Source organism: Crinia signifera, chromosome 4 (assembly GCF_055691185.1).
Source record: "Crinia signifera chromosome 4, ASM5569118v1, whole genome shotgun sequence".
Taxonomy (NCBI): domain Eukaryota; kingdom Metazoa; phylum Chordata; class Amphibia; order Anura; family Myobatrachidae; genus Crinia; species Crinia signifera.
The window spans coordinates 93,421,406-93,432,594 of NC_139220.1; the positions used below are offsets into that span (position 1 = coordinate 93,421,406).

Sequence of the window (11,189 nt, forward strand, 5' to 3'; positions counted from 1 at the left end):
TGGTGGTGACTGTGAAAAATCTTTTAATACCATTCACTTTGGGTGTCATTATATATTTTTAAACACCAGGAGCGCTTGAGAGCATATAACTTTTGTTATTTATTCTGTTCATTCTAAATGGAAGTGGGATTTCACTTTTATATGCATTAAGCTGCACCTGTTTATATTGTGCGCATTCACCCTGAGATTTTCTGTATCCAGAGTCTTTATAGAAGAACTGAAGACCTTAAGAAAATCGTGTTAAACTTTACCACCTTATAGTGGGTTGGTGTGTTAGGGATAGCGCTGAAGTGTATATCCATCTATTTTTGCAAAGAAACCAATCAATACATATAAGAATATAGAAACAATGAATATAGTCACTAAAGCCCCATACACGCTAGGCAATATTGTGAACAATATCACACAGAAAGGGGTGCCGGATGACGCTCCGACAGTGGGGATCTCGACGATAGTGGGGGTGTGCTAAACGCGGTTAGTGTGGGTGTGCTAAATCGCATCACATGCGATTTGCGTGCAGTGCGATCCGCGGGCAGGGGTGCCGTGAAACTGCACATGTACAGTACCATCGCATTGCACGCAAATCTCATGCGATGCGATCCCAGTGCTGCCGTGAAACTACACAAGTACCATACTACGCTGAATAGGACAGTAGGTAAACTAATTAACGGGCACGTGATAATACACAAGTACTTATTTTACTTACAGCAAGAAATGCAGGATGCAGTGTTGAAACAAATGAAACAACTTATAAAAGAAAATGACCATGATAGAAAGAGACTATTACAGTGCAGTCAGACAAATATCAATGGTAAGTTTACTATTCTAAACATCTCATAGGAACAATGGTGTAACTATATATTTCAATACACATTAAGACTCTCCTCTAGCCTCCAAACTTTCAAACGTTCCCTGAAAACTCACCTCTTCAGGCAAGCTTATCATATTCAGGAACCCCAACACAACCTCCAGTAGCATTCATATCTAATTGCATCCCATCAGGACTGTCTTCTAATCTGATGGCCCTGCCATGCTATGGAATTCTATCCTTATGTATCCCTCCTATTATCCCTATAGATTGTAAGCTTGCGAGCAGGGCCCTCCTACCGCTATGTCGGTTTGTTTCTACCCAGTTTGTTTAATCACTGTTGTTTCCAACTGTAAAACGCAATGGAATATGCTGCGGTATATAAGAAACTGTAAATAACTATAGAGGGTACAGGGTAACTTTTTGATTTTTCAAAAAATTCAGAATAGTTCTGCGCAAAAGGTACCTGCAGCATTGGTGAGGATGGAGGCAGGTGGCACTGTCGGCGCTGGGAAGCAAGTTACCCGGCGCCGGGAAGAAGATGCAAGTGCCCTGACACCAGGTAGAGGCAGCAGGGGACCCGGCGTTGGGCAGAATATTCAAGTGACCCAGCATTGGGCAGAGGAAGTGGGGGGACCAGGCAGAGGCAGTGGGGGACCTTGCGTCATGCTAAAGAAGCAGGAGACACGGTGCTGGGCAGAAGAAACAGGTGACTTGGTGCCGGGCACAGGCAGAAGGGGACAACCCAACTCTACTGGAGGTAAAAGTGCTGCTTATCATCTCTCCTCTTCATCCCCCCCCCCCCCCCCCCCCCCCCCTACTCCGCCCTTCTGGTTCACTTCTCATCTTCCCGGCGGTCGGGATCCCGGCGTTCAGAATCTCGACGCTGGAATCCCGATCGCCGAAATCCCCCCCCCCAAAAAAGGTTTAACCATTGGAATTGGTGGCTAGTGGCAACTCCCCTCCCACCCGGCAAACTTAATCGTTGGTGGCACAGTGGGGACAAAAAAAAACTGAAGAGGGCGGGCAAGGCGGACAGGAGGCAGCGGGTACTCACTTCATGTAGGCATCGGCGGGCCTCCTGGGCCACGGCGGGCTTGATGGCGGCGTTCTGCGGTGTGTTCAGCTCAGAAAAGCCCTGCTCATCTGCCCGCGGCCACACATGGGGGAGATGAGCAAGAGCTTTCGGAGCGTCTACTCTGAAATGTCCGGCAGGTCCGTTCTGAATCTTGGGCAGATTCAGAATGGTGGGGGCCTGCATGTAAATCGCTGTGTGGGCTATACACACACCGATTTACATGCGTTTTCAGGTATTTTCTGAGTGATTTGTTCCACATAAGAAAAATGTTTGAGCTGTACTTTTATACTTGTAGAAATGTTTATATTTCTATTCATTGTTCATGTAAATAGTATTATCTTTTTTTTTACACTGGTTTAAGATTTGACAAAAGTAATATTGCTTTGACTGGTGTAAAACAAAAAATCTTGCTGAATAAATACTGCTGAATATTGAATAAAATAAACTATGCAACTGGAAAATTAGCAAGTTGATGCTCATTGTGTTACTCACTAGCTTAAAATGCTTTTATAGTAATTAAAACTGTGGCCTTAAATCTTAAACACCTAGAACATTTGTGCATTTATTGTAAGATATATGATAGTAACACTTCAATATTTTCATTTTCATTTCAGCTGAGTGATGGTTAGCAGCAGAAGATACGGCAAAAAAAGTTGTTCTTGTTGTTAACAGTGTAACATTTGTATGTTAACTTTTACTCAACATTGTTTGAAATAAACATGACATCTTAAATATGTTTATTTAGTACATACTAATGTGTACCATTTAGTTTATTTTTTAGATTACATAAAATTGCATAGCTGTGTAGGTTTGTAGAGTTACGTTAATAATTTTCATTTAACTGATGATTGTTTTCCTTATTAATAAATAGTATTTCTAGTTGCTGACATTTTTCTCTTGTGGAGTGTGTACCCAGTAGAACTTGTTTCTTCAGATACATGGATTTAAATACAATTATTATTATTATTAATAATAATAATAATAATAATAAGCAGTAACATTGACACTTATCAACAGATATGTTTTAAGTGCATGTGATATCCAGGACCTCGTTCTCACTTCCAGGCTTGATACAATCAGCTCCTGCTGTCAACAGGTTGACGAGCTGTAGACCAAAGTCTGACACAACTTATACCCTTTTCACACTGCAGCTATAACCCGGTACTTTGCCAATTTTAAACCGTTTCAAACTGGTTATAGCTGCAGTGTGAAAGCGACAGTTTTAAATTACCGGTTCAAGAAAACAGGTAATTCAAAATTGTTAAAAAGTTCAAAACTAGTTCCCATCCACCACAGGGACCTCGCCGCTAACTTCCCATTCGCCAAAGGCACCCCATGCTGTGTGGCATTGGGGAGACTGGAGGAGTGGGTGCCCCCTGCAGCCCGGAGCCGGAATCATCACCCTCGGACCGGAGTCTCGTCTCTCCCCTGCTGTAGCATCTGATCCTGGCTCTCCTGGTCACAGCCCCTCTGGCTGGGAGCAGCTCTGACATACACCCGAGTGGGGCCAGAGGAGACTCGCTTCTACCTGGGGGCGCTCACCGCTGACTCCAGGGGATATACTGGGAGCCTGCTGTGTGGACTGTCAGTGCGAGATCCCAGCAGCAGATCCTGTGCGCCTCTCTCCTGCCCAGTGTCCTGAGCCAGCTGCTGGCAGGGAGAGAGGCGCACAGAATCTGCTGCTGGGAACCCGAATTCTCACACTTGTTGGAGCTGCACTTCCCCAGGGGATTACACCCAGACCCCTGCCCTGATTTGCGGGCGTGTATGGCTTTCTATGGGTGAAACGGGTTGAATCTGAAAGGTACATAAATGGTACTGAAACGGTAATATACCGTTTAGAATATGCAATGTGAATGGTGTTTAACTGGCTTAGACACATTTTGAGAAATGTTTACAATACCGGGTCTAAAGAAGGTTTGCAATGTGAAAGCAGTATTATTCGTCATAGTCTTTCAGTTTTATACGAAATAGAACAAAGCCCGGAAATATCACTTCCACATAAAACATAAACTTGATCTTATACAGTATATACCCCTGGCTAAGCAAAGGTTACTAACGTTATGAGCAGTTTCAGTTGCAATCTAAGCAGATGCAGTAGCAAACGCAGGATTTTTAGAGGGGTGTTTCCAGATGTATTCTAAAATCTCCCACTCTGCAGCACATTGGAATAAGTATGGGAGTCTGGAGGAGCAGTAACAGCCCTGAAAATTAGTCTTTATTATACACTGGATACTGAATGGAATACAATAATAATATATAACAGTACAGATGGTCTATAGTATAGACTGTTTCAAGTGCTCGGGAAAAGGATAAACATACCATAATAAATAAATACACAAACTTAATAGAACCAGTACTGCACTTCCTAAGATCACATTCTCCCACCTCATGGTAAGGCTCCTGTCTCTTCCTCCTGGCAGCTTCTCTCTGGTCCATTGCGATGTTTGAGAGCTCAGATCCACACATACAGTAAATGTGGTAGAAGAAGCTGGTACATTGGGCATGAGCAGCAGCTCTGCTCTGTCCCTTAGACTGCATGAAGTGATGGCAGCTCTATTGATCATATTATATACCAGCTAGTGTTGTCATAATTTAAGGCACTTGCCAAGAGGAGGGGGGTTTCCGGGCAACCAGAAACCTGCCCTGCATTTGCCTATGAGGTGCAGTTGCAAGGGAACAAGAAACTAGAACTCCATTTACACCATAGCTATTTTTACATCACATGACTTTCCAATCCTGTCTGTATATCAGTATAAATATGGAAAAAAAAGTACATCTCAAAATAAAATGGTAATTTAGATGCCATTTGGTCCATAACAATACAGTGTGAGATTGTATGAACCAGAAGCTTGATATGTTAATATTACAATTTTTAAAGGAATATTAAAATAAACCATTTTGCTAGTATTTCTGATACATACTGTAGTAGAAATGTTCTAATATGTTTTCTCGCCACTTTCACGCCGCTCGGCAGCTGGGACATTGAATCCCGACCGCCGAGCTCAAGTCGAGCAAAGCGAGAACGGGACAGGGGCACGGTTGTCGAGCTTGCTCAACAGCCATGCCCCTGATATTGAATACCCCCCCTCAAACTCTGTTGATGCTATTCTATTTTGTCATTGTATCTCAGGTGATCAAATTATACAAAATATTCATTTCTGTTAAGAAATTACAGCAAACTGACTGACATTACTTACAATATGTTTAGCAGAGTTTTCTTGCTCAGCAAGTAGTCTTCAGGATGTGGATGCAGATATAATAAGACCTTGCAAACAGTCTAAACAGTGTACCTGTTATAGAGTAAATACAAAAATGGTGCATGATGAAATGTAGACCATGCAAAGTACTATGCAGCATACAAGGGGACAGATGTATTAAGCTTTAACAAGAGATAAATGAAAGGGTGATAAGGAGAGATAAATGCCCAGCCAGTCACCTGCTAACTGCCATGTTACAGCCTGTGTCTGAAAAGTCAGTAAGGAGCTGATTGGCTGGACATTTATCTCTCCTTATCACCCTAATCTCTTGTTAAGGCTTAATACATCTGCCCCATTGTTACTATAGAAAGCCCAAATTGGGTAGTGTCAGACCAAAGGGGAAGTAGGTATGTAACTTACCACCTGTCAATAAGTATAGAGCTGGGGGATGAGCTAAGGATTATATTGCCTGTGTTTCCTATGGGCAGTTATTCACGGGGAAAGGGGAATTTGGGAGAGTACTGGTGCACAAGTCGATATAAGTATTCACAATTTCTGTAATGGGATGCCTTGGTCTATGTAATGGCTGTTGGAGGTGCTCCCCTGAGAGTATAAACAAGTACTGTTTCCTATGGGCAGGTAAGTCAAAAAAATGAGAAAGTGGATTGATTGAATAGACAAATGGTCTGTCATAGATCAGTGCTTTAGTCACCAAGTAGAATTTCTATTGCTTAAGTGAAAGTCTTCTGGCATGTTGACACATGAAGCAGATCGCTAGTGTCACAAGTAGTGCCATTGTATGATTTGTAGGGAAGCTAGAATACACTTCACATCCAAACAAATACAACGGAGGATGCTTAATCCCTTGCTTGTCCTGTCCACATAAGATGTGACTGCACCAAGTCTGGCTTTTCCTTACATGATGTGATGGATGAATGTCAGAAATGCCCACCACTTGCTGCTGGAAGGCAATTATTAACCAGCCTTGGCTGCCCAAACTTCACCTGGCCACACTGACTCAGACTGAGAACGGTGTTTGTAACAATATTCTGAAGTAGCTCTAGCTGCTCCTCCCCATAGTCATTTCCAGTCTACCAGGTGGAGCAACAGGATTGCACATTCCCTGCTGTTGGCTTGTCTTCTTGCAGGACTTTTTTTTATTAAGAAATTATGTAAATATAATATTTAACCAGGATTCAGTATTGCCAAATCTGGATTTGTATTATAAAAAAATATACAAAATTAAGTTTTAATAGCTATTATTTACATTATTTAATAAGGAAAGAAAATCAGTAATCTTGGTGACAATGTTTGGAAAATATAATTAGCCAGTTAAATGGTTAAATGACCTTTAAAAGTCATAGCTTTGCAGTAAGCACAGGTAATACACATAGCTTCTCAGGAGAAAACCACTTGGCTGCTCCAAGCAAATCTTGAGTTTTTTCTCTAAATCAAGGCGTGGCTGGACAAGACAAGACAGAACATCTCACCTAGTTTCCAGAAAAACTATGGGAGAAATTTATCATAGAGGAGCAGAAGGGCAAAAGCTCACTTTATCTTGCTTGTGTTAAAGAATCAATATGGAGTGGCCTATGTGACAAAAGAAAAAGGGGAAGGAAATTATATGACACTTAAATAATTCAACAGAGCCAACTGCTTGTAATGAGATATTACCACCACTGTCAGTTGTGCCTTTAAGCGACTTAAAGAATGTGAAAACAGACATGTATCTAGACCACAGGTTTTCAAACACCTCAGGACCCCACACAGTGCATGTTTTACAGGTCTCACAGAATCACGTCAAGTAAATCAAGTAAAATAATTAGCTCCACCTGTGGATCTTTTAAAATGTGACAGTCAGTAATGAATGCACCTGTGCACCTTCCGGGTGACCTGGAAAACGTGAACTGTGTGGGGTCCCGAGGACGGAGTTTGAGAACCCCTGATCTAGACCATTAATGTAGCCATTGCAGAGGGGTGAGAACAACAAACAAAAATTTGCAAGACTGTACCTGCAAACCTTATTTGTTAACACAGCAACAGCTCATGGCATGGCAAGTAAGTACAGTATATCACCAGGGACAGGATTAAAAAAAAAAGTATATTACCATTCGCTCAGAGGGCCAATTCAAAGGTGGATGCAAATTTCATTGCAACTGTGTTTCTGTGTGCAGCGGATTTGCAAATAAATTCTAATGTAGCAGCTGGCAGTGGAGTCTCAAATCCGAATCTTGCCTACAATGAAATAACAACAGACAAACACCGGTTGAAACATTTGTCAACTGAACAACCCCATGATTGCTCAGATTGTCCATGAAATTCAGCTGCCAGAGTCATTGTAAATACAACACACAAGACACAACTGTGGTTCACTTTCCAACCCCTTTACTGTATATCCAGAAATGCTCCTTGTCTGTCAACACTCTGCATCTAGTCCTCACTGTGACCTCTACCTGCATGCACAGTCCCAGAAAACTGCTCAGATACACAAACATCAGCATTGCATGAGGGAGTGGTGTTAATGCATGCAAGTTTTGGTCAAGTGGGCATGTGCAGTTGCATGCCCCTTATCAGATATTCTGAGGTTTATGGATGACAATTAAAGGGCTCTAAACAAATTAAGAGAAGAATGAAAATCCCCAAAAGTCCCAAGGAAAAAACAAAGATATTTTGATAAAATAAATTGTACTTTTATCAAAACTTTAATTGCCCACCTTATAGTTCTACTAATGGTTGTAACACAAATGCATATTTGGAAGTTAGAAAGGTGTCATGAAGGTCTGATGTATTTTGGGTTTCTTTGCGCTGTGTCTCCTTGCGGCCTCTAGGGGTGACACTCTCCGCCAAGGACCTAAATAACAGATTCCATTCTGATCCTGCAGGTTACTTACCTGAACATGAGCAGCTGTGCCTACACCTGAGAACTGCTATTTAGGCCCAGCTCACAAGCACTCCTGTGCAGATCTTTGCTGGTTCCTTTTGGACTGCTGTTAGGCTGTTTTCTGGTTCAAGCTTTGCCTCAGTGATCCCTGTTTTCCAGAGTAACATTTGCATCCTGTACCACATCATTTAAGAATTTGTGTTCTGCATTTCATCTAATCATCCTGTATTCCTGCACCATACCGGTTATTTGTTACAATAAATCTTATTTTTATTTCACATGGCTTCACTTAAACCTCACTCAAAGTACACCCTGCATGTATACCCCTAGTAAAACCCAGTAAGCATGACACAAGGGAACATACAGACACTCCTTTTTCGGATTTGTTTAAATGGAAAAGTAAAGGTCTAGCATCAAAAAGTAAAGGTCTAGGATAATCTGCTATATTTAACTGGACATTCCTCACGTGTGTGAGAACAAGGCAGGGTATGTTTCAGGGGCAAATAAGGCAGATCCGAAGATAAATCTGCATGTGTATGGCCACCTTTAGATAGGTACTTGTGTAGTTTCATGGCGCCCGATATATCAGATGTGATATCGGCCAATATATCGATACGATCCTATGCGATTTTTTTTCAACCTGTTCATAATCCCACTATCCACTATGCATGGAGTTGATTTTATATAGTGTGGCGAGCGCAGCGAGCCACCGAGCCCGAAGCGTGGCGAGGGGACGCGGATTACTGCACTCACCATACTATATAAAATCAACTCCATGCGTAGTGGATAGTGGGGTTATGAGCAGGTAAAAAATTGCTTTGGATCGCATTAATATATCGGCCGATATCGCATCCGATATATATGCCAATATCACATCCGATATATCGGGCGCCGTGAAACTACACAAGTACCCTTACATATATCAGAATTATTCTTAATGGCCCAATGGGAGATGTTTCATTTTACATTGGAGAGTTTTGGCAGATGAAGCTACTCTGGCAATTTGAATGTCATGGTTGCTTGCAATGTGGGCGGGACCTTCCTGGGGGACAGGATCACATATGATACATTGTATGCGGTGGTCCTTTTGCATGCAATGTATCTCATGCGATCCTATTAGGGCTGGAAAGGGATTCAGTATTGAATCCCGGCGGTCGGGATCCCGGCGTTCAGAATCCCGACGTCGGAATCCCGACAGCCGAAATGCCGACAAGGGGGGGACCTGGATCGCCCCCCCCCCTTGCGGGCTCGCTGCGCTCGCCACGCAGCGGGCCCGGTGCCTCGCTACGCTCGGCGCGCTAATTTATTCTCCCTCCAGGGGTGTCGTGGACACCCCAGGAGGGAGAATGTGTCGGCATTTCGGCGGTCGGGATTCCGGCGTCGGGATTCTGAACGTCGGGATCCCGACCGCCGGGATTTTAACTGCATCCCCTGGAAAGTAATTACCTCGTTATAAATGGTTCTATGGGACACTTTTGAACTTTTTATTTTTATTAATTGGTCTTCATATTTGCATAATCTTGACTTGCACAGCAATACCTACAAGGAACGGGGTAAGAAGCAAGGTTGCGGGACGCCGCCACTTGCTCACCTTTCCCTTCCAGGACATACCACACCATGCATGCACATCTAGTGCTCATCACCTCATTCAACTGCACACTTCTCAGGAGACATAAGTCCAGCAAGGACTTATGGTAAAAGGGAACCTGTTGGTATCCTGATTCCCACAGGGCTCCTGATAAGTACAGATAGGATCACACCTACCCAATTCAAGACATTCAAATCGCACCAGTGTACTGCACAATCCGCACCTAGCTGCACATCCATCAGGAGACATAGGTCCCGCATAGGACATATGGTATAAGGGAACCTCTTGGTACCTCTATTCCCGAGAGGGCTCCCGACAGATACCGCCAAGGTCACCCCAAATAGACTTCCAAGCAGAACATTGCCATTGACTTTATGAACCTCCCCTTTCACAGAGTTCCCCCATGTGAAAGGTGGAATTAATTTCCCCCAAAGACTTGGAGAGCTCTTACCCCATCCAACCCCTGATGGGGTACCACTCCAGAAACATATCCACTTACGTTAATTAAATCATTTATATTGTATAATAAAGTATTTCGATTACTTACATATTTTTCTCAGACTGTTATTTCAGACATCCAGGTGATTCCCCTGTCCAGTGGCAAACGCAGGATTTTCAGAAGGGGGTTTCCAGATGGGCGGAGCAAAGCACGGAAATGGACACTTAGGTGACCCAGTATATGCGGGGTCAGTTAAAGTATTATAGATAGACCAAATGTATATAAATAATAAAAACAAATATATATATATATATCGTTTATATTTGACCCTGTTAGGGTCTTCACCGAGGGCACGGGGCCCTTTGATTAATTTGGAGCTGAGTGCCGGCAACCCGTCCACGCTATATATATATATATATATATATATATACATACAGGGGCATCAACAGCAGTGTAGGCCCCTGGGCATAACAATGTATTGGGGTGGGGGAAGCTTTGATGTCCCGCAGGTGGTAGGGGGTATTATATCAACTGCTCAGCATGTAGGGCCTGGATCAGTGATATTTTCCACTAATTACCCCTTTACTGCACAGATGGTGGGAGATGAGGGCATTGGGCTGAATGAAGGGGGCCGGACACATAACTTCCAGGGTGGTAGAGGGTGTTTAATATGCAGAGGAGGGGTGTATAGTGGAGTGGGCTTATTATTCACAATTTTCTGGTGAGAGGACAGCTTGCTTGAATGCAGATATCTCCAGTTCCCAGAAATAGATTTCTTAGATTGTAATGGAATTAAAAACTAGAGAATCCCACCTACCAAATGGTACTGGGGTCTAGGGGATCAGTGTTCAGGAGGCAGAGCAATCTGCCAACAAGTATATAAAACGACATACCAGGTGTGTGGAGCTGGAGCAGTAACCAGCTGCTGGAAGGCTGATATCTCTGGTTCTGGGAAAAGTAGAGACAAGCTACTAGTGTCCATCAAAGAAGGAGAGTCCCAGCTTTTGGAATATACCCTCAGAAAAACTCTAAGTCAGACAGAACCTGAAATATCTGACTGGGAAGAGCAATTAACAGGCTTGCATGGGGACCACTGCTTTGAAGTCATATATCTCCGGTTCCCAAGGGCCGATTTTTAAAATTCTTGTACCCATGGAAACGGGGGACCCTCAGCTTTGAGCCTAGTGCCCTTAGA

At 43.1% G+C, this 11,189-nt stretch overlaps 1 protein-coding gene across 2 annotated transcripts in view; it reads left to right on the plus strand.

Moving 5' to 3' along the window:
- LOC146072359 (uncharacterized) overlaps positions 1 to 2,773 on the plus strand; it is a 6,155-nt gene extending 3,382 nt beyond the window's left edge. Inside the window, exons 3-5 of one of the 2 annotated variants that reach the window (XR_014473089.1) lie at positions 709 to 811; positions 1,253 to 1,568; positions 2,501 to 2,773. Coding sequence is in view for 1 of the 2 variants with exons in the window: in XM_083179632.1 (XP_083035758.1) it covers positions 709 to 811; positions 2,501 to 2,508 (111 nt within the window). In the remaining variant the exon portion in view is untranslated. The remainder of the gene's footprint in view (positions 1 to 708; positions 812 to 1,252; positions 1,569 to 2,500) is intronic. The other variant, XM_083179632.1, reaches the window with a different exon arrangement.
- The last annotated feature ends 8,416 nt before the right edge of the window (positions 2,774 to 11,189 follow it).